This window comes from Lepidochelys olivacea (genome assembly GCF_965140295.1).
Source record: "Lepidochelys olivacea isolate rLepOli2 genome assembly, chromosome: 2".
Classification (NCBI taxonomy): domain Eukaryota; kingdom Metazoa; phylum Chordata; order Testudines; family Cheloniidae; genus Lepidochelys; species Lepidochelys olivacea.
This window is the reverse complement of record NC_140412.1, coordinates 183,164,866-183,189,508: the sequence shown is the minus strand read 5'-3', so window position 1 is coordinate 183,189,508 and position 24,643 is coordinate 183,164,866. Positions and strand designations below refer to the sequence as shown.

Sequence of the window (24,643 nt, the reverse complement as noted above, 5' to 3'; positions counted from 1 at the left end):
CCTCTGGTGCACCTGGCATTGGCCACTGTCGGAAGACAGGATACTGGGCTAGATGGACCTTTGGTCTGACCCAGTATGGCTGTTCTTATGTTCTCAAGTTTTTTATTTTAAACCTGGCACAAACAGCTAAAAATTGCAATGAAACCATTGTAGAATAAATAGAGCAATACTACTTTATGCTTCTATGGCTTCTGTAATCTGATCTCAAAGTGCTTTCTAAACATAGTATTAATTTATCTTCCCCAGGGGGAGATATTAATAGAATTATAGGATATCCACTTTACAATAGGTGAACTGAGATACAGAGAGATTGAGTCATAATTAGTGACAGAGGTGCAAATAGAATGCCAAAGCCCTGAGTTGCATATTCTGCACTGGAGTACACTGTAGAGTTTAAGCATAGCATAGGAACAGTGTTACCTGTCAAAATTTTTATCCTCTTATAAAAGTGTAAACTGATGTCTCATCTTTTCTGTAGTAACTCAGTTTTTGAAAATTTCCTTCACATTTATATCTTGGTTATTGTGACTAAATATTGAGAGATGTTGTGTAACCCTGTGCGTCTGAATAATTGTACATCATATTAGAGCTGACAAACATTAGTTATTCATTAAAGTTATTCATTAAAATGGCATGCATTCTTACAATGCCACTCCTCTAATTTCCTGCAGAAGTTACAAGTAAGGACAATATCTAACGTGTAATTAATCATCCAAAAGGAGCCAGCTGGGGGGACTTTTTCCACTGGCAGAGGGAATGTGTCAGGAGTGAAGCTGGGGGTAGGAGATGTGTGTTAGGAGTGGGGCTGTAGTAATTATCTCCATTCTGGGCAATTCTAAGTTGTAGGGCTACTCACAGGCAACTCAGCCAGGGTTGCCTAAATTACACCAGGGGCTGCACTGTCATCTAGCATCCCAGGGCCATTATGGTGGCTTAACACCACTTCTGCACTTCCTCCCTTGGGCTGTGCGTGCACTTGGCCTCCAAGAGGTGCAGCCTGCAGTAGCATCTTTTATGGTAGATTTGTTCTCTTTAGTAACAGATGTTGGTCCAAATGCTTGGGATTGGCCTTTTGATGCTTGGCCAATAGTTTAGGAGGGAGGGATATAACCTGTTGGAACTTATTCATCTCTCCATTCCTCTAGTAGATGATTCAGGTGGCAGTCACCCAGATACCAATTTATTCTAACAGTAGTTATTCATTGCTGTTACAAAATAAGACAGTATGAGGGATGTCTGGTGAAAATGAATCCAGTACCTTATTTATAAAAACTGATTAAAGCAGTGCTTGAACTGAGGGGGAGAAAACTGTTACTTTTATTAAAATTTAATTTCATTCAATTTTATATACATAAGGAGAGAAATCTAGGGAGGTAATTCTTGACTTTTAATATTAACTTTTTGTATCCTGCAGAGATGTTGTTGCAAAAACGTTCCACAGCCAGGGTTCCTCAATATCTGTTTATGCATCATAGATAAGCAAAATATGCACCTTTGACTGTCTAAACATTATGGGCCAGATTCACTGCTACACAATAGCTGCTTTGTGCCGCTGCAGCACTAGAACAGTCATGTATCTGGAATTAACTGGTTTAAATAGAATGCTAAAGTTACACAACAATTTAAAAGACTACAGTCACAAAGTGGGAAGAGGAAACATACACACACGTGTAAGTTTGCTATAGTACTAGGTAAGTTACAAAATTGCTGATACTGATAATGGTGTCACTAAAACAAAATATTTTCTATAGCTATTCCCGGAACCATACATATGACACCTACATTGGGAAAGGTTATGTGATCGCAGGGATGGATGAAGGTTTGCTTGGGGTATGCACTGGGGAAAAGAGAAGAATAATAATTCCACCTCATCTTGGATATGGAGAAGAAGGAAGAGGTGAGCTCAGTTTTTATTTCAGTACAGTCTTTCGTAGGAAGTATTGCTTCCTTTGTTCTTCACAGCAATTAAAACTAGCTAATCTCTGAAGTGTTTATCCCTTTCTTTTGGTATTCAAAAGGTGTGTGTATATTAATATAGTAGTCAAAGGGCGTAAAAGTGGCAGAATTAGGCCCAGAGTTTTCAAAATGATTTTAGTTAGCTAGATATAATTATACACAGTCTCATTTGTCTGGCTGTAGGTGGGGACATGAAAATTATTTGGATAATCTATGGTTCAGACAAATGGGCTACTAGGGGGCCAGAAGTCTGCAAGTTTATAAACTCTGCAGTGAGAGCGTGTTTCCTGTAGATCTTAATAAACTGTGTCTGCTAAAGGATTTCTCTGTGTTAAGTTTTCTTCCCAATTGCTTCCACAGCCACAAATTTGTGGACAACTAAGCCGCCGCTGTAAACAGTGGATGCATGTAACAACAAAGGATGTGTGCATGTATAACATACAATTAAAATTCCTTTGTGAAAACTCACTCGCCTCTAGGAAGGGTATTGCTAGAGTGTGATATGTCAGTTTCTCTAGTCAATCGCAGCTGTGTGCTTGTGTTTTAAGAAGCTTTTCCCAGTACATAAAACATTATTTTCCATTAATAACTTTTTATGAAATGTTTCATTTTTGTGACTACATTCCACTGTGCTAATTGGGAATTAGATTTATAGCAAAGAAACCTATTGGTGGCTGTGGATGCATCTATCGCTGTTGGTAACACAATCACGCAATACTTTGGGTGTGAGAAAAAGCACATACTTGTTAAGATTTTTCAAGCAGTTTAACCCTTTTTCTGCTGCTATTCAGTTGCCCGTGCGTGGTGGAAGTGTTGATGTTCTGATACAGTTTTGCTGCTTTAATAGTGACTTGGTAGGTGAGGTACCAATCAAGTGGCTAAGTTGGTCACAGAAAATGTAAACTTCCAACTTCACTGAGCTATTAAAAACGCAAAGTAGAGTGCATAGTTTTGAAACTTTGAATTATGGAAATGTTTTCCTTAATTCTTGAACTGACTGCTAATATAGTACATTTTGATTGGTATCCTGTACATTTTAAGTGTCTTTCATTGGAAGCATCTTGTATCTGTGTTGTTGTGTGCAGAGGTGAATCAGTGCTTTAATCCTGAGAAATGTAAACTGAAACCAAGAACAAAATCACTCAGTAGAAGACACAACATTTTATATATTCTCACTGCGTGAAGTATGAGGTCAGTATGTACCTGCGTAGATGCCGTTTGTTTCTCCTTATATGATTGCTTACGATTTAGGAAAGATTCCAGGATCTGCAGTACTGGTTTTTGACATCCATGTGATTGACTTCCATAACCCTTTGGACTCTGTCAACATTACTACTCATTACAAACCTTCCAATTGCACAGTATTGAGTAAGAAAGGGGATTACCTGAAGTACCACTACAATGCCTCGCTCCTGGATGGCACATTGTTAGACTCAACGTAAGTACGTCACTTGGCATACGAAATAGTCTATGTAACTATGAAAGCGTGGGTCAAAATGAATAGCATACAAAGCAATTAGGATATTCAGAAAGGAAAAAGGTTAACAGTGATGTTAAAATATTCATGTGAACATGGGACCAATTTATTTTTCCTGTCTGACAATGTCTATAAAATCTTTTCATATAGGGGAGGAAAAAAACGGGGGAGAGAGAGCAACCAAAGGGAAAGAGTTGGGGACAGCAGAAATAGGGATGTGAGAGAGGAACATAGAAATTGTCACCACAATGATAAAGGAAATACACATGAATTAGGGTGTTTCATTAGGTTCTGTTGCAGCTGAGATCTTCATGGAGAAACGGTTGGATCGTGATCATGTTTGTGGTGGGTCAGGTTGGGGGACAAAGGGGTTCTGACAATGTTTACTTCCTCCCTACTGTACACATTAGGAGTGTGAATGGAGGCAAAAGCTGCTGGCAACCCTTCTCTCCTACGTTCAAAGGTCAGCTGAATCTCTTTGCTGTACTGATCCCTGATCCTTCTTGTCTGGTTTTATTTCCTTGTTGTGACATAAAATAGATTATTTTAGATGAACCACATTTTGGATTGAGCTGAAGTAAATTCAGATAGAGTTTGCTATGACTGAATAAATTCTCCTGTTCTATTTTTAGTTCTGTGCACACCTCATCTTTTTGAATAATAATAATAATAATAATAGTACTGTTAAATTTCCCTTATTTGTATTTTATTTGGGAGGTGAGGTAGGGAAGGAATACTTTTTAACAGAAGAACATAAACACCAGAAATAGTCCATAGTTTTCATTATAACTTGTACTGCTCAATATCTATCTCTCTATGGAATTTATATGGTAATGGTGGGCATATATCTCAGCACCTCAAATATTTAATGCATTTATCCCCACAACATCTCTGTGAAGTAGGGAAGTGTTATTATTCCCATTTTAGAGATGCAAGACTGAGGAATAGAGTGGCTAAGTGACTTGCCCATCGTCACACAAGAAGTCCGTGGTGAAGCAGGGATTTGAACTGTGTCACGGTTCAGGGCAACTGCACCTGTATTTCCCCTCAGTGGTTCTGCAAGGGCACCCACTTGCAGGCTTCCCGCACTCTAGCCATTGCCTCTCTTGGGTGGAGACCTATATCTATCTACCTCCTGACCCAGGTATTTCCAGGCTGAACAGTTAGTTCCCTGTTTTCATTATGTTATTCTCAGCAAAAGACAGTCTGCCTAAGCAGACCTGCTTGCTTCCTCTTCAGAGACTGATAACAGTGCAATTGCGCACTGTTAAGCTACCACACAGCTCTTTCTATGCAAACTTATTTATTCTTAGGATAATAGTGTTACAGAGAACATATTAAACACCATAATAGAACCTACATGCATGCTAATAAGCTTACTAGAGTCCCCTCCTCCCTCCCTAGTCTCCACCAGGGCTCTGGTCCTTGTCAGTCTCCTTTGAGCCCATCTCTAAGGATTGTGTCCATCCATGGACCAGAGGTCCTGTCCATTTGCTGGATCAGAACGAAGGCCCCGAATGTGTTTAAAACCAGGCTGTTTAAACAGAAGTTCTTTCTTTGTCTTTTAGTCCCTGAAGAATCCAGATTAGGTCTTTGAACTGTCCTACTGTAACAGGTGATCAGCACAGCAAAGGTCCCCTCCTCAGGGTAAGGGCTGAGTCAGAAGGTGGAGGTTTGCAATAGCACCCCCCTCACCCCGTACCTGCTGTCCCAAAAGATCAATTTGTCTCTGCTGTGTTATTCAGCACAGTCTTTTGAAGTTCACCTTGTCTCCCAGAGATTGCATTAAATCCTCATTCCTCCTAAGTGGTGTTCCATACAACCGCAAAATAGCATACAAAAATTTGCATTTTCAATACAATGGACCCCAAAGATATTAAATGTAATTCAGTAAGGTTTAACTTAATTCCATAAAGTTTGCCCAGGATTGTTGGGGTTTCCTCCCAGAGCCCCTTCCACTTGGGTCCCCAAGAACTCAGTTCAACTCCAATTTTGTCACTCAGATTCCTTTATTTGGCATGCAGCAAAGCTATGCTTAGTTGATCAGAATCAAGCACAGTGGATATAGGATGTACCATACATGCAGACCTACACAGTAAAACCTCTACCTTTGTATACATGTACACAGTGCATTGCATTTACTATACGCTGCATGTTATGTTTTGGGATTGTCTTGGTTGCTTTGTAGGAAACAATTCCCGTACAGTATGCTCTTCCATACAACGTCAATGTAGAACTTTCTATTTGTATTCCGAATTTATTTTATCCATTGTAAATGGTTCCATGAGTGTTCTCCCCTTATCTTAGCTAGTACAGACATTCTGTTTCCAGCCAGCTGATACATTTACCTCCCCTAATCCTATCTCCCAAGAAATGACACCTCACCCACCTCCAATGACACATGTCAAGCCAGGCCTATAAGGCTATTGCAGGGCACTGTCATATCTGTTGACACACAGGTCTTCAAAGTGCTAGGGTAGTGCCCTAATCACAGGACCATCCATCCTTTCCTTATAGAGGCTCTATACTCAGGTCACACAATTCAGCAAAAAATGACAAAAGAGACTGACAGAAAAAGGGGCACTCGGATGCTGCAAGGATAGGTGCCAGTAAAAAGTCCCAAGATTGCAAACTTGCCTTTTAGAATTATAATGTATATTTAAGAGAGACCAGGTGGGTGAGGTAATATCTTTTATTGAATATATTGGGGATGGACATGGGTCTTAGAGATATATGCATTGGAAAGAGATGGACAGGTACTATTCTGCCCTTTCTTGGTTATGGAGAAGCTGGCATTGGTAAGTAAATGAAACCTAATAAACAACCGGCGGTATAATTATTACCTCCTGACTGAAAGGTACAGAATCTCTCTCACCAACAGAAGTTGGTCCAATAAAAGATATTACCTCACCCACCATGTCTTTTTAATATCCTGTGACCAGCACAGCTACAACAACATTGCAGACAAAGTATATATAATGTGTTTATCACTCCACAGAAATACATCTTAGAAATAAGACCCCAGTAGAAAGTCATAATTTATAACATGATAGGACTAAAATATTAGCAAGATTCTTAGAAATGATAAAGACCTCAGTTGCCTTGGGGTTCAAATTAGTTACCTCATATACTAGACACACAAACTGGGATTCTGAATGGAGCCTAAGAAATTGAATTGAATTTCAATGGCAGTTTGATGCATGGTTCCTTTAAACTCCTCTGAAAATCCCAGCTGGATTTATTTAGCCAAGGGGATTCCTTGTATGAGTAAATTTACTCATGTGCTTAAGCCTTTGCAGAATCAGGCCTGTGGCTTACAAAGTATTTTTTCCCAAAGATATTTGCAAGGCAAGAAGCCCTTTTTTGAATGACAAAGTATTTCAGAGTTTGATTTGATTTGGGAGGATTAAAATCCTTAATCAGGTTTAATTCAAGTGATGATGATGTCTGTATGAGATAGGAGCTACAATCTGTTACCTCAGCAACTACACCACTTGGCTATTTAGAAGCACATAGAATTAGGGGTAAACTTGATTTTTGGCCACATAGGGACTTTGATATAGAAACTGTACAGTTTGAGTGATAACTTGGAAGTAGTAAAAATTCTTTTTTATTTTTCAGGCTTAGTCTTGGTAAAACATATAATATAGTTCTGGGATCTGGACAGGTTGTTTTGGGGATGGACATGGGTCTTAGAGATATGTGCGTTGGAGAGAGGCGAACAGTTGTTATTCCGCCCCATCTTGGTTATGGAGAAGCTGGTGTTGGTAAGTAAATGCAACCTAATAGACGACTGGTGGTGTAACTTATTACCTACTGAGCGACTGATGTATATGTGTTGTTAGTCTTGTTTTTCATTATTTCTGGGGCAGGAGGGTACGAGTGGCTTGAAATGGTAAGGAAAAATACTATTTTTAAACATATGGATTGTTTGTTTTTTGTTTTTTTTAACATTTTTAAAATTATCCAGTAGTGTTAAAGTGCTCTCTTTGGAGCTTTTCCAGGCCAGTAATTTAACAAAACAGTGTTTGGTTGAAATAAACTTTCCACCTTTAATAATATAGCTCTGAAAATGTGACATTCTGGCCAGTGTGCTGATTACCACGGGACACCACTGAGCGCCAGTGTCTCCATGTGTCAGGAATGTTTCTTTGTCTTAATGGAATGCTGTCGGCAGAAGGGCTAGATTCACAAAGCATCTTAGGGTATGTCTACACTACGAAATTAGGTTGATTTTATAGAGGTCGCTCTTTAGAAATCGATTTTATACAGTCAATTGTGCATGTCCCCACTAAGCGCATTAAGTTGGTGGAGTGCATCCTCAATACCGTGGCTAGCATCGACTCATGGAGCGGTGCAATGTGGGTAGCTATCCCACAGTTCCCACAGTCTCTGCTGCCCATTGGAATTCTGGGTTAAGCTCCCAGTGCCTGATGGGGCAAAAACATTGTTGTGGGTGGTTTTGGGTACGTGTCGTCAGTCTCCCCTCCCTCCCTCCCTCTGTGAAAGCAACGGTAGAAAATCATTTCGCACCTCTTTTCCTGGGTTACCCATGCAGACGACATAGCACGGCAAGCATGGAGCCCGCTCAGCTCACCCTGCTGTTGTGAGCATTGTAAACACCTCACGCATTATCCTGCAATATGTGCAAAACCTGGCTAAGAGACGCCAGCAAGAGGATGATTGTGAGGAGGACATGGACACAGACGTTCCTGAAAGCACAGGCTGTGGCAATTGGGACATCATGGCGGCAGTGGGGCTGGTTGATACAGTGGAACGCCAATTCTGGGCCCGGCAAACAAGCACAGACTGGTGGGACCACATAGTGTTGCCGGTATGGGATGATTCCCAGTGGCTGTGAAACTTTCGCATGCGTAAGACCACTTTCTTGGAACTTTGAGAGTTGCTTTCCCCTGCCCTGAAGCGCAGGAATACCAAGATGAGAGCTGCCCTGACAGTTGAGAAGCAAGTGGCAATAGCCCTTTGGAAGCTTCCAACGCCCGACTGCTACCGGTCAGTCGGGAATCAATTTGGAGTGGGGAAATCTACTGTGGGGATTGCTGTGATCCAAGTAGCCAATGCAATCACTGACGTTCTGTTATCCAGAAATATCTGGGAAATGTGCAGATCATACTAGATGGCTTTGCTGCAATGGAGTTCCCTAACTGTAGTGGGGCGATAAACGGAACACACATCCCTATCTTGGCACCAGACTACCTTGCCAACCAGTACATAAACCACAAGGGGTACTTCTCAATGGTGCTGCAAGCACTGGTGGATCACAAGGGACATTTCACCGACATCAACGTGGGATGGCCGGGAAGGGTGCATGACGCTCGCATCTTTAGGAACTTCGGGCTGTTTGAGCAGCTGCAAGAAGGGCCTTACTTCCCAGACCAGAAAATTACCGTAGAGGATGTTGAAATGCGAATAGTTATCTTTGGGGACCCAGCCTACCCATGGCTCATGAAGCTGTACACAGGCAGCCTGGACAGTAGTAAGGAGCAGTTCAGCTGTAGGCTGAACAAGTGCAGAATGGTGGTAGAATGTGCCTTTGGACATTTAAAAGCCCACTGGTGCTGTTTGCTGACTAGGTTAGACGTCAGCACAACCAACATTACCATTGTTATTGCTGGTTATTGCTGCTTGCTGTGTGCTCCATAATATCTGTGAGAGTAAGGGGGAGACGTTTATGGCGGGGTGGAAGGTTGAGGCAAATTGCCTGACTGCTGATTTTGAGCAGCCAGACGCTAGGATGATTAGAAGAGCACAGCTAGGCATGCCGCGCATCAGAGAGGCTTTGAAAACTGGTTTCATGACTGGCCAGACTACAGTGTGACAGTTGTGTGTGTTTCTCCTTGCTGCAAACCCGCCCCCTTTGTTGATTTTAATTCCCTGTAAGCCAACCACCCTCCCCACTTTGATCACAGCTGGCAAAGGAAATAAAGGTACTATACTGTTTTGAAACCATGCATTCTTTCTTAGTGAGATAACTGACAACGTAGCCCGGGTGGGGTGAGGGAGGGGGGAAGGACAAGGGCACATTGCTTATTGTAGCCACACTACAAATCAACACTGTTTGAATAACAGCCTTCTGTTGCTTGGGCCATCCTCTGGAGTGGAGTGGCTGGGTGCCCAGAGCCTCTCCCCGCCGTGTTCTTGAGCGTCTGGGTGAGGAGGATATGGAACTTGGGGAGGAGGGCAGGCGGTTATACAGTGGATGTAGCGGGGGTCTGTGCTCTTGTTGGCTTTCCTGCAGCTCCACCAGATGCCTCATCATGTCCGTTTGCTCCTCCATTAGTCTCAGCATCGCTTCCTGCCTCTGCTCCTTGCTGTCACTTAATGCTTTCCTGGCCTCTGCCACTGAATGCCTCCATGCATTAAGCTGTGCCCTATCAGTGCTGGAGGATTGCATGAGCTCGGAAAACATGTCATCGCGAGTGCTTTTTTTTCCCTCCTTCTAATCTGTGATAACCTCAGGGACGGAGATGATAGGGGGAGCGTAGAAACACTTGCACCTGCGGGGGGATAAAAAGGGAGAGTAAAATTTAAGATGATACATTTCTGAGAACAAAAGGGAGACTCTTTCACAGTGAATCAAGCAATTCACAGCAGACAGCACATGTGCTTTAGGTACAAGGTCGCATTTTGCCTTTTATATCGAGTGCCTGTGGGTATGGTGACACATCACACACGGCTGGGCAACAGAATTCAGTTTCCAGGCAGCCAGGGTAAGCCAAAGGGTACGCGGGGTTGCCTTTTTCTGCCTTTATAACATGTGGGAATTGTTTCAAAGTGCAGTGCCATCCTTTCCCATAGCAAGGAATGCCGGTTGGCTTTGCCATTTAAAAGGAGGGGCTGTGGTTTTTGGTGGCTGTGCGGCATGCACCTCCCACTGCATGGGTATTCTCTGGGATGATCCCTTTTACCCAAGCGCAAACAGCCCAGCATGAACGGGGTCCTTTTACTGTTCCCTTACAAAAATTCCCCTATTTCAACCAGGTGACCATGAATCATATCGGTCTCCTGAGCTAACACAGAAAGACATAGACTGAATGTTGCTTGAATGCGACCAAAACCCAGGACCATTCACTGCCATGCTTTGTGCTGCAGTGATTCCAGACTACTTGCTACTGGCTTGTCATGGTAAAGTGTCCTACCGTGGAGGACAAAATAAGGCAACCCTCCCCAGAAACCTTCTGCAAAGGCTTTCAGAGTACCTCCAGGAGAGCTTCATAGAGATGTCCCTGGGGGATTCCCACTCTGTCCCCAGACATGTTCACAGGCTTTTCCAGTAGCTGTACTGGCCGCGAATGCATCCGAATTCTTCAGGGCAAATCAAGTATTAAACACAATTGCTTTTAAACCCTGTTCTGTAGTTACAAATGTGCACTCACCAGAGGTGCCTTCTCTGGCTTCAGGGTCCAGGATCCCGCCTGGGGAGAGTATTGGCTCCAGGGTGATGAAAAGGTCCTGGCTGCTGGGGAGAACGGATTCACCGCTTGCCTGCTGTGCCTTCTCCTCCTCTTCCTCATCCACAAAATCCTCCTCCTTGTGGCGTGAGACTCCCCCCTTGCAGGTATCCACAGACAGTGGTGGGGTAGTGGTAGGGTTCCCCCCCTAGAATGCCATGCAGCTGATCATAGAAGCGGCATGTATGGGCTCTGACCCGGAGCGACCGTTTGCCTCCTTTGTCTTTTGGTAGGCTTGCCTGAGCTCCTTAACTTTCACACATGTTCCTGTTGTCGCCTCTGTCCACCATGCTCTGTGTGATTTTGGCATCAATATTAGTATTTCTTCTTTTTGATCGGAGTTCTGCCTGCACAGATTCTTCTCCCCATACACCAGTCAGATCCAGTGTCTCCCATTCAGTCCATGCTGGAGCTCGTTTGCGATTCTGGGGGGACTGCATGGTCTCCTGTGCTGCTGAGCTCGCCACGCTGACCAAACAGGAAATGAAATTCAAAATTTCTTGGGGCTTTTCCTGTCTACCTGCTAGTGCATCGGAGTTGAAAGTGCTGTCCAGAGCGGTCACATTGGAGCACTCTGGGATAGCCCCCGGAGGCCAGTACCGTCAAATTTGCACTACCCCAAATTTGACCCAGCAAGATCTATTTTAGCACTACTGCCCTAGCTGGGGAGGAGTACAGAAGTTGATTTTAAGAGCCCTTTAGGTCGACGGAATGGGGTTGGTTGTGTAGACACATTGCTTATAAAATCGACCTAGCACGGCTAAATTCAACCTAACCTCGTAGTGTAGACCAGGGCTTAGACACTGAACTGTCACTTGAGTGAGTGACTCCCAGGTGAGTACCGTAACTACAGAGCTAAAAGTTATGAGGGAGCTCCTCCTCCTCCTCTTGTAAGAAACCCCTTAGGCGCCTGATTCCAGAAGAGGGTTCACAACTGTGAATCCAAACTAGATTTAGGTGCCTTCCTGCAGTCCAGACTTGACTCCTAACTCCCTGTGAAGGGCAGGGCTTGGGGCACACGCCTTCCCTTTGCATCTCCCATTGGTTAGCTCGGGCGATTCCTCACTCAGCGTGCTGCCTCTTGTGAATCCCATTCTTTGGTGCCTGTCTTTTCCCATTCATTATACAGGGAGCCTAGGTGCTGAACCCAGGATTTGTGAATCCCAGTCATTTCTAGGTGCTAAAAGTGAGGCATTATGATGGATTGTTTGATAATTTTGTACTTGGGCCTGCACTTCCGCTTGTCCGTGTGCACAGTCTTATTGGAGTCGGTGTAGCTCTGCATGGGATAGAGTTAATCTGCAGGAGGAACTTCGTGGGATTGAGACTTTAATTTGGCATTATAGGGCTCCAAGAATTGATTATAAAACATAGAAACTTCAGAGGACTATCAGCTCCCAGTACATGGAGTTGTTATTGGCCTTTTAAATTAAAAGAACTTGGTGAATGGTGTCCTAATGATATCAAACTCTAGGCTCTGATGGAAGAAGATGCATCACCACAGCCCACTCTGACTTTGTAGGATTTGGATTCCTAAAGAACATAGACAACTTCTGTTGTATAAAGATTCAGCGTCAGGCATCACACTGAGTTTAATGTGGAATAAATTTGAGAGATTAATTGAACACCTCTTTGATTTGTACGTGACTCCAAGACAACCACCATAAAATTATTAATTAAAAACACTATTTTTATTTAAGAATTCTACAAAATTATGTGTCGTTGATATTTGACACTATTGAGATTACATTGGATATATGGTCTGGAGTAAATGCTAGCATGATTCTGAATATGTTAGTATTTTCTTACATATCTGGTGAGACTCCTTTATTCATTTTGGAACAGAAGTTCCTTTTTGATTTGTTTTCTTTTTTAAAAAATACCCAATATCATGCAAATTCAGTCTCCTCAAAGAAGAGTCCCAGTGGAGGAAATATATCAGACAACAAAGACAGTCTTGTATCTGTAGCTAGAGGCTATATGCAGCTGCCATATATTGCCATATACCTTTTCTTTTTTATTAATAAAAATTTGGGACACAGTTATTAAGGAAAAGTTAACTTTTATATTAAGTGTCTGGATTTAAAGTTAGCTAGGCCACCAATTCAGGAAAGCATCCCTATTCAGGAAGGGCACCTAAGCAAATGCTTAAGTTCCATTCAAGTGCTTAAATTAAAGTTGTTTATGTGCCTTTCCCGAGTCAGGGCCTTTAAGATTAAAACTCACATTACATATGTCACTTATGGCAAATATGTAGTGCTTCATGTGTCTCATATAATAAAATTTTGTATGGTCTAACCCCAGTTTGCTGTTTATATAAGGCCTGATCCAGTTCCCACTGAAGTCAATGAAAAGACTCCCATTGATTTTATTGGGCTTGGATCGGACCCCTAGTGAAGCACTTGTTTGTTGTTGCACTTTAAGTAATAGATTTTTTTTAATTGTGAAAAAACCTAAATTGTCCTTTTGCCACTTAACTGAAAGTTAATACTTAACTGTGCCATTTGTTGTGACAGAAGGAGAAGTTCCTGGTAGTGCAGTATTAGTTTTTGACATCGAACTGCTGGAACTAGTGTCTGGTTTACCTGATGGCTACATGTTTGTCTGGCATGGTGATGTCTCTCCAAATCTCTTTGAAGAAATCGACAAGGATAATAATGGAGAAGTTTTTCTGGAGGAGGTGAGTTTAGGGGTAAAACCACCTGCATAGATTTTTTTTTTTCTCCGCGCCTCCCCTCCCCCCCCCAGCTCCACCACCATCAAGCTCATGGATAAGTCAGGTTTTGTCTTTAAGTTTTTGAGTTTATCCAGCCCAGGCTATGGTTATTACCAAGTTAACAGGAAGCTGCCATTTTAAATGAAATTTACATTTTAAATTTTCAAAAAACCCTACCAAGAACAATATGGGCTGTCAAAAGGCAGAAAGACAAGTTAAAAGAATAAATCCCTTTCCCGCCTTCTTCCTATTATCTCTCTCTCCCTCTCTCCTATCGCTGCTCCATTCCTACCCTTACAGTAGAGCTGAAAGGCTCTTGTCTACAGAATAGATGTAATGTACGTTGTGTTTCAGAACTGAATGGGGAGGGAGAAGCTTGGATGTGATTATTGGTACCAGAGCTCGATCTATAGAGGGGCTGGCGGGGAGATGTGAGAAAGGGTGTTGGGTCCAAATGTTTGTAAATGTTGAAAATCACACTTCTCTGTGAAGTTTTGTGGCTGCTATTGTTACAAATAGCACCTGAGATTATTGTAACTGAGATTAGAGGGGGAAAATGATCTAGTCAGTCTGTACAATTGCTGCATTGGACAGCAGTTTGTGCACAGTTTCCCTGCCTCTGTTTGTGTCAGTATTTTAGATGGTAACACGTAAGGGACATTTTTTGTTTATTAAAGGAAAATTTGCTTAAAAAAAGAGAGTCTAGAGGGCTCAAATGCAGGTGTAAAAACTGAAACTATTTTTAATTCATTATTTGAAGCTGAGCAGATTTGATGTTATTGTCTCTCTTTAAAAAGCTTTCAGCAGTGTGATAGTTCCATTCTCTTTGCTCTCTGTTGTAAGACTGTGATCCTAAGTAACCCTGTATTTACACCCTACACACAATTGTAATAACCTTTCTACAATATATGCCTTGGGAGGTATCATTTGAAAACTAATAACTTATTGTGCATTAATATTCTTGCATAATGCGTGTGTTAAGAGATGGATATATGTTGGAATTAGGACTAAAGTGTGATTAAATGAGGCATGTCAGGGGAAGTTGGTAGCCAGGTCTGCCTTAGACAAACGAATGTTTATTTGATTCTCTGAGCAGCCTGGTTTTCAAGAAAAGACAGTGAAGGTCCATTTTTACATATTAGGTAAACATAATTATTAAGCTAACAAGTGCGGGAAGAAAGAACATGAAGTTTCCTTCACCACCAGACTCCATATCTCCTTCCTCGCAGCTTGAATAAACCCTACTTTCAGGGGTAATCCTCAGAAGAATCCATTTTAAAGGTTTATTGGCCTATAAAGACAGGGTGGCTGAACCTCAAGTGATAATCAATTGAATCAACTGCTGGTATACAATATACAGTATTATAAAACTGTTTGGAGTGTGGTCTTTTCTGAATGCTAATGGCACAGTAGTGATTAATATCATGGTGAAATAAATATATATTAACACTATAGGAGGAAATATGGATAAATAATATTAGGTGTTAAAGTCTGTGGCCAAACAGGAAGGAACAGGTTCCCTCCCAGACACGAGAGATGGCAGCTATTTACCTGTCTTCTATGCAAATTCAGCATGGTGGAATCAAAACAGTGGAAGCCCCACTTACACACACAGGGATGAGGAGCCCATAGAAAGGGAAAAATAGCATGAGGTCATCCTGCCTCTTAAAACAAGATCATTTTAACTTTGGAAGATGTAAGCAAAGACAGAAGCCATCTTTGGCAATCATCACTAGAGAAACACAAGGGAACAGAGCTCTTGCAAGCTGAGAAAAATGGGCTCTTTATACAAAGAGGGGCAGGGGTTTGAAACTGGAAACAGACTATAGGTGAGAAACCATCTTGAAAAAGCTTTTACCTTGCTAGATTAAGTTTTAGATGTTTAGATGCATGTTTTCACTTTTATTTGCTTATAGCCCTTTCTAACTGTATTCCTTTTACTTGGCATCACTTAACCTATGTCTTATTGTTAATAAATTTGTTTTATTTTTACTATAAGCTAAATGCTGTGTTTAAATAGAAGTGTGTTTACCCAGTAGGTTAATAAGCTGTGATATGCTTTTGTCTTTAGAAGAACAAATGAAGATATTCTTTCGCCGAATTGCCCAGAAGAGGGCTGGGGGTATGTTGGGGTCACCTTGCTGGTGGTAGCCAAGGCTGGTGGAAGCCAGATGGGGCTGTACAGCTGTAGACAGGCTGTTGGAGTCAGAGTTGCTGAACAGCACATGGCCACTCAGGGTGTGACCTGCATGCTTGTAGGCTGGCAGTCAGCATCTCAGGCTGGTAGCTACCGCACCAAAGCATTTAAGGCACCCAGGGTTGTAGGGCAAATAGTGACACAACCCTTTACTGATCTGGATTGGATCCCAAATCCCATGACAAAAACTACCTACAGTTGCATGAGAAAAAACTTTACGCTTTAGTGGCCTGATCCAGTGGAAAAGTTTCCTTTGAACTGGGGCCTAGTTTAGGGGAGTGTGTGGTTGCATCTCTCTTGTTGTCAGAAAGCTTTTGAAAGTTCTCTGTTATATTGTTGCCTAGTCATAGAACTGGTTGTCAGCGGAACTGGCAGCTAAGTCAGGGTGCGCAGTTTCCGTGAGACAGCATAAAATAGGCTGAGGGTATAAGTACATACCCCTTTTAGTCACCCCTTATTTACTCTCTTTGCACCTTTCACAGCAGTTGCAATACCAACGATCCTCTTCCTTTCTCCGTTAGCTGACATAATTGCTTGCAAATAGTTCTTAAACAGTATAGTAGTTTTTGTTTAAAAAAGGTTCACAGTTTTTAGTTAAAATTTGTGGGGGTTTAGCCGGTTTCAGGAAAGTTTTCTTTACTTTTTTTTTTTTATAGTCACTTCTTCAGCTTTTGAGTGATCTTAGTTGTGGCAGCATGGGCATGGATGCTCTGGTTCTCAATCCCTTAAACTGACAATATGGTGACTGGGATTCTAGGGCAGGATGTCTCATACTTATCTGAAGGGAGCCTGTTGGAGTCCTGAAAGCCTCCTACTAGAAAAAGCGTCCTATGGAATTGGTTTAAAAGATTTGCTCAAGGTAGAGGCCTTGTCCCTGTTTTTTGTTCCAGTTGTCTGAGATTCCCTTTTGTCTCTTGTGTTGTCAAAGCTACCCCTGGCAACTGCAAAATTGTACTTAAAGGTTAGGAGGGTCTCAGAGTTGTAGGCCATGCTAGCCAGCCAACTTTCTCCCAGAGTCTGCAAAGAAAAGGTGGTTCTGAGGCCTCCAAATTTTTAACCAAAATTGTGCTATTATACTGGACTTGCATCTTGATCAGTCTGTTACTGGCTGTTTTTTTCCTTAATCCCTCCAGGGGAGGTGAGGTTACAGAATATGGATGTCAAAAGAGCAAATAGTTACTATTTAGGGAAGCCGAAGCCTTTTAAAGAATCAGACTTCCTGGAGCCTTTAGACAAAAATCTAAAGGTTACCTACTTAGCTCAAATGCCTGCATTGGAATATTAGATTGTGTTAGAACACATGCTAATTTACATGTTAAACAAGATTTCATCCCAGGGTTAATGATAACTAAAGCTGCGATTTAGTTACGGAGGTCACGGAATCCGTGACTTCCAAAGACCTCTGTGACTTCAGCCAGTGCCGGCTGGCAGGGGGGACCTCTGCTGCTCCTGGCTGCCGCTGGCAGCACAGGAGACCCCCATCACTCCCAGCCAGCAGGGGAGACCTCCAGAGCTCCCAGCTCTATGCAGCTGCCCAGGCTCCCCATTTTGTCACAGATATTTTTAGTAAAAGTCCGGGACAGTCACGGGCTTCCATGAATTTTTCATTATTGCTCGTGACTTGTCTGTGACTTTTACTAAAAATATCTGTGACACAATCTTAGCCTTAACTCCATAATCAGTTGATATGGTAAATATGACAGTCTTTACCTATACTGAGGCTCACAATTGTGTTAGAACAACTATAAACTAACACAGCGGTTTTCAAACTTTAGCAACCCGAGGATCCCCATTTTGATTTAAAATTTTTCCACAGACCCCAAGTCCCCCGCTCAGCCCTTCTATGGCTCTAGGTATATGTTTTTTGTTTTTTTAAAGTCATAGGAGAAGTAGTTAAAGATAAATGGATTAATAAATTGTGTGAGGAAAATTTATTGAAATGTTACCTTTGCACTTGCTTCCATGTCAGTTTTTACACTTGGAATTCCCTATACTTGTACACAAAACCAAACCCCTCTCTTTTCATTCATTTCCCTTCTCAAAACTCTTCTTATGCAAGGTCCTTCTCAGATAACCCATCTTCAATCTGTATTGTGGGTGAAATCCTGGCTTCACTGAAGTGAATGACCAAACTTCTATTGACTTCAGTGTAGCAACATTTTACTTCATGTCTGATCTGTCCAATTTAGATTGTAAAATCTTAGGGTAATAACATATATGTTCTCCCGCCCCTCCAGTGGTTAGGACCCTGGTAGTTAGTACTGAGCAGTATGGGACTAATTGTTGGTCTTTCTAAAATATCCATTTAGTCTGTTGTTTTAATTATTCCATTGTGAACCTTTTTTTTCTCCCTAGTTTTCAGAATACATTCAAGCTCAGGTTGATTCTGGCAAAGGAAAACTAGCTCCTGGCTTTGACTCTGCAAAGATTGTTAAAAATATGTTCACAAATCAGGACCGAAATGGAGATGGCAAGATTACAGCTGAAGAATTCAAACTGAAAGACCAAGAGACCACAGAGGGACATGATGAACTGTAAAACAAAACAAAAAACCAGTGAGCTGACCTACTGTCACTGTGTGTGTACTGGAAGATGTTTGACGTACTGTGCATGTGTGTGTGTGTGTTTGAAGGGATCGTATTTGGGGAAGGTGTTTGTATTCAACTCTTCATGAATGCATGGCGGTATATGTGGAGTGGGTTATTACACGAGAAGGTTTTCAGCTAGAATGGGTAGTTACATTTTAAAAAAAACATTAAGGGCCTCAGTGTGGGATTTATAAAGAGATTGAGTGTACTGACAAACATGGTTACGTGAACAATACGGTTAATTTTTATGCTTAGAATCACAATTTTATTATTGAATGATGTACTTCACTTGGTTGGATGAAAAGTAGAAAATATGCAATTGGTTTTTTTTTAGTTCTTTAAAAAGCCTTTTTGTATTTAAAGTTATTCTACAGGTATGTAAACAAACAGAAAAATGTGTCCCACTAGCATACCTGCAAAATAACAAATTGCTGCATTAACAGATTAGAGTTACTGGTAGTACCCCTTTAGAAAGCATGTATTCTTTTCAATAACTGAACAAGCCCCTTTTAATAATCTCCAGTAGGATCTATCATTTGCAGATTACAAACAAATAAATTATTAGACATGCCATTGGAAAATTCTGGCAAGCTGTGAATAAAATGAGTATTTTAAGTTGTGCCCACATGTGTAATGATGGGTTTTACTGGATATGTGACAGAAGTTTGCTACATTCCTACATCTTATTTAACTAAAACACTTCACTCTCAGAGGACTGTTAAAGCACTGTCAAGGTATGAATACTAAATTTTATATCATGTCTACTGTATGTTAAAGCCAGTACAGTCACCCAGTTGATCTGTAAATGTAGCAAGTTGTTTTAATCAAACAGACCAAATAAATACAATTAGATTAAATATTCTATTTTCTGGAAAATGACATGAACTTTCCTCAACACACACAGCAGAGAAATACCTCCCTAGTCATAGAAGAGTACAAAGGGAGGTGTATGTTTCCATTATATGCTTTGAAGTGAGACACCTGCTTTCCTTGATCTGTACATGAATGGTGCTGGTTTTACACTTTCTGGCACACTCATTTGAAAAACTGCTATTTTTTAATTACAGAAAATGCCATGAACTTTTGTTGGGTTTGATACATGCTGGATAATTGTTTTTTTTGTTATATAAAATATTGATCAACACAGATTGTACTCTCCCCCTCCCCCCCCGGGGTGGAGGGTTTAATATATCTTGATCAGAACAAGAACCTTATACACACACCATATGCAAGATTGCTATCCTGAATCTATATACAGTTTCATTATTGGAACTAAAACCCTGATGAGAGAACACCCCTTTGGGCTGACAGTAGTTAAGTAAAATAATTCTAACTGATTAGCTATAACATATTTCTGTTTTGTACTTCATATTAATAAAGGTTCTTTGGAAAGTCTGGAGTTTCTTAAATTGATCTCACCATTAACAGTGCCTGTTCAGAATGTGCTTTGACGTTTGCTTGTACTGAAAAATAAACACAGTTCCTCTAACTTTACATTTATATATAAACACCACCCTTATTAATGTCCCCATGCCCAGTGAAAGCCAGACTACCTTTATGTCTGAGGTTTTGCCTTGTGGTGCTAGGACCCTAGTTAAAAACTACAAGGAAATCCTGACTGACTACTTAGATATGGACCAATTTTAGCCCTTTAATGCCTGGTAGAAGATCCTAGGTATTAATGGATTGCAGTTGGAATCTCATGCATTATCATACAAATGGCCCTTCAGAACCATTAACATCTCACCAAAGCAGTGTTCTTATGGAGGCTTTAGTTCCTGATGTTGCACAGAGTTTCCTCCTCTATTTTGTTTCAAAATACAAAGATAGCTCACTAGTAACTGTAGTTCAAATATACTGCTTTTGCATATTTCACAAAAGGTGCCTTTGGTACACAGGAGCTATACAGCAACCTTCAAGGAATCAGGGCACATTGGGCTCCTCTTTTTGTGGCACTGAAAATGTGGAGACAATTTTGCACACCCAAATAACTCAACCAGTTGCACAGTGCTAGAACCCTCAGGAAGAAGGGAAGGCAGGTGGGTAGTCAGAATGTACAGTGAGCACAGCTTAAGAAGTTGTTGGTGAGTAACCTTTAAGAATCATTCCACACATTTCCCCTGCAGTTGGTCTTGAAAATTCCAGTTAAATCAGAATGCTAAAACTGCCCTACGGATCTAGATGCCAAGTAGGGAGCAGTATCAGATAAGTGTGTACAGATATCCAAATTTTTGTAACAGTTCCATCAAAAAGACAAGTTGTCACTTTAACCATAGTAAATGGAAGTCTTAAGCTCCTCACCTAATAGGCAACAATCTTGTGTGGCATTCATAGCCAGACCCATGGCAATGTCTCACTGAGTTTAACTCACTCTTCCTTTCTGACTTATTTAACCCTACTGTGTATCTTCAGTAGCATGCAAACATTTGAGTAGCCTGCCACACTTGTTTGGGAGGAAACTTGTGATAGATGGTCTCAGGTATCTGAGCCTGGATTTTTACAAAAGAGAACTGAAAGGGTGAGTAGAGGTAAAACTTAAGTAAATTTACTTTCAGTATAACCACTCTTATTTGTTGTCTGCAATTAGGTCTTCATGCTACTTTCTAATTCAGGCTGAATCAGCACCTGCATTTTAAATGTACTGCCAATTGGGGAGGGGGAGAAAAGGGGAAATATTGGTTGTGCATGAAAATTTAGTTTAGGAATTTGGAGTATGACTAAACTCTTCCCCTGAAACTTGAATGAATAAATCATGCAGCTATCTTAAGTTATAAGAACTAAACTAATTTTTAAAAAATTGCTGTTTAAATTATAGGCACAATTTTAAAAAAATTAAGTGTTTCAGCACCTGATGGGGCTCTGGAGATGAGTAGTATGTGGACAGTTAGCTGGTCATACAATGCTGGTTCTTGTTTCTAGCCATCAGAATAAATTGGAAAAGGAAGATGGAAGCAGCTAGTAATTTTTTTTTCCTTCCAAAAAAGCAAAAAATACATAAGTATGAGTCTTAATCTTCCATGTAGGCAAGATTTGTGGGTGCCACAGCAATGTTAAGAAATTATTCCTGGGGGGAAGTTATGCCATTGCATACATGCAGAATTCATGTCCCCTGCAGAATATTTTGTCTCAGCAGAAAATACTTTCTGCGGGAGAGGTGATGCAGTTACACCTTTTGCCCACCAGGGACTGCTGTGGTGGCAGAACAGAGGGCAGCCACTCCTGGTCAGGAGCAGCTAGCTGCAGAGAGAGGAGAGGGAGAAGAGGCTGTGTTCCTCACAGTGCCCTGTGCATGGGGCCAGGTGGTATAGAGGGAGTTGGACAGCATAGGGCTGTTGGGGCCAGGGGGTTACACTGGGATGGGGGCCAAACAGAGACAGGGATGACTGAGTGGGGGTGCAGGGACACATAGGGACAGAGGCAGAGGTACCTGAAAGAGGCTAGGGGTCAGCCAGAGTCTCCATGGGAGAGACTCCCCAACAATCTTCCCCCACCCCTCCAAAAACAAAAACCCGTTCCATTTTTCTTCCATCCATATCCGACAACTCTTCAGGTTAGCGCCCAGGCTTCTTCCCAGCAATTACTTCCCTCTCCCTGAGCTCCTCTGTTATCCCTGATTCCCTCAAGCCTTTTCAATGCTTCCGAGGGGGAAGCATGTGTCTATTGTAGTTTAAATGAATTATTACTGAAAGTTCTGTATTAATATGCCTAGTAAGGAAACTATTTGTCAAAAACCATTTTCTGAATCTTTTTTTGTTGTCCATATTGTTACAGACATACTTGCTGACAGATATTTTGAAATAAATTACCAAAATTATTGAAGCTGGCATGATTATATTGTGTTATTTTGACAAAATATGCAGTATTTTGCAGAATTTGAAAATATTGTGGGCAGAATTCCCCCAAGAGTAAGTGATCGTAGAAGGAAAGTTTCAGTTTATTAACATGCAGCCCTTCTTATGGAAATGTTTTTGAACCCCCCATTTAGCATGTACTCAAGGAAAGAATGGTTGCTTATCTTACAGTAATTGTTGTATTGCCTTGGTGAGCCTACTGCCCTTGGAAGGGTGCAGAACATCCAACAATTTGTGGTCTCTTGTACCTCCCCCAAATGTAGGTCAAGCTTCTGCCATGCATTTTAACATCTTGGAACCACTTAAATAAGTCAACTGGAGAAGATGGTGAGGGGTTCACTGCCTCATCAGGGGCAGATGAGGAAATTGCAGATGAGATGAATTGTTCTCCCTTGTCTGATCTTTGTCTCTAGTATCTGAGGCTGTTTTAGTTGACCTGCCTGCAAAGATCTATATTGCCACTTGGGAGGGGAGTTAGCCCTGGTAGGGGGCAGAAGCTACTGGCTTGCAGATATGGTATTGCATATCTTAATCGGCAGGGTTAAAGGTTGATAAGCACGTGGCTGGGACATAGACTGGTGGGACATAATGGAGGACAACAAGCAGCCTGTTCTTGGAAATCCTTGCCCTGTCCTTTTGAGAGAGCAGTTCATGTTTCTCTGTGTGATCCCTGTGGAGGGAAGATGAGTCCCTACTGCACATCAACAAGGAGGATGAAAAGGAGTACACTTCCTCCAATGGTGGGGCTACTCTTTCAGGCGTGCTGGGATGCTCTAATGTCCACTCTAGAGAGAAATGAGTCAGTACTAAGGTCTCTGTAACTGACTGCTTACCTAGCAAGGGTGGCTGCACTATTGGGCCCATAGAAATCACTCCATACTGGATATGCGCTGTGCCAATAGGGATGGTGTCAATGAGCAAGGTATGAAGGAGATCAGTGCAAAAGAAAGGGTGGTCCACAAGTTTAGTGGGTACCAGAGGCATATGTTTAACAGGTAGTACTAATGCACCAAAAGGACCTAAGTCTGGCCATTGGCTACCTTTTGCCTGTTGAGTCAGAGCCAGGGTGACTCTTGTATTTGGATTTCATAGGCATGGCAGAGGGTAACCAACATCTCAACCTGATTCTGAAGCTGTGTTCCTTCCTACACCTCTCAGGAGTCACCAGTGCCAGAATGGAAGTGAACAAGTAGGGTCTCTTGGTTAACAGAGCATGGGTGCTTAGGGTAGAGTTTTGAGTCACTGGGGCAAACTATAAAGGAAGGGATGTGGTAACTGAGGTCTAGCTACATCCTTCCTTTGGCTATCTGAAGGCTTGTACAGAGCACTCCAAGAGAAAGTTTTAGGCAAGCCTCTCTAGCTTTTTGTTTGATTAGAGAGCATATTGAATGAGTGCCCAGCTGTAAGCAGGCACTGAAGTGTTACACAAGGAGCAGGTTAACAACCCTGGGGGTTTTGCTTCTATCATAGTGCTGGATCCCTTATACTTGTCTAGCCTCCAAGCAAAATATCTGATTGTCATTTGACACAAGAGAATTTAAAGACTACAACTCACTCCTGAACTAATTAACATTACTAATCCTAACAGTGCATAGAGCTGCTGCAGTGGTAAGAGAACAGAGGGATGGTTGGGCCTGCTTTGCGGCCTGAGAGGAGACAGATACAAGGACACCTCGGAGTGGCCTCACTGACACTGCTGGCCAAAACAATCCAATCCTATGTGCACAGGGGACATGCACGTGAAAAGTGTAATCCATATGGCCAGTCACTTCAAGAACTACCTTTACTTTGTGGGTGGGAAAACACACAGACGGCCAACTCACTTATTGTTAACAGGAGTTGAACAGATGTAGCAATCATCTATAACGTACTGGGCTCATGTTGCAGTCAGTTTGACAAGGAGTGAACACCATGGTTAATCCTGTGAAAGGAGGATTTACATAATGAACTGTAATGGCACCGTTAATTAAACCAAAACTTAAGTTCACAAAAGATAATTAATAGGATAAAACAAGTTATGTATGTACACTACTTGTCACTTTAGAGGTATTTAGAATCATTGTTATAATATGGGATGTGATTTACTACATATAAAGCAGCATAAAGAATGAAGCCCTGACAGGGGGCTGCTGTGCTAGTTTGTAAAATTATCCTTACAGTACTGAGAAGTTTCCTTTGACTCAAGCATAGTACTGATTACACCAGAAAAGCAAGCTACCTGTGTAATTCTCCCACTGCACAGCTGAACGTAAATAAATGTTAAAAGGTAACCAAAAGAGCAAACTGCTTCCCTTAACTGTATTTTACAGCCTGCCATGGGAGATTTTTTTGGGTAGCTATTCTCTAAAGCTGTTGTGCAAAACACCCAAAGCCAGTCAAATATAAA

At 41.6% G+C, this 24,643-nt stretch overlaps 1 protein-coding gene across 1 annotated transcript in view; it reads left to right on the top strand.

The window, feature by feature from the left end:
• Nucleotides 1–19,801, top strand: part of FKBP9 (FKBP prolyl isomerase 9) — a 32,176-nt gene extending 12,375 nt beyond the window's left edge. The window contains exons 6-10 of the mRNA XM_084619545.1: nt 1,752–1,897; nt 3,208–3,394; nt 7,055–7,200; nt 13,422–13,585; nt 18,174–19,801. Of these exons, the coding sequence (XP_084475671.1) occupies nt 1,752–1,897; nt 3,208–3,394; nt 7,055–7,200; nt 13,422–13,585; nt 18,174–18,356 (826 nt within the window). The 3' untranslated portion in view covers nt 18,357–19,801. The remainder of the gene's footprint in view (nt 1–1,751; nt 1,898–3,207; nt 3,395–7,054; nt 7,201–13,421; nt 13,586–18,173) is intronic.
• Nucleotides 19,802–24,643: the final 4,842 nt, after the last annotated feature.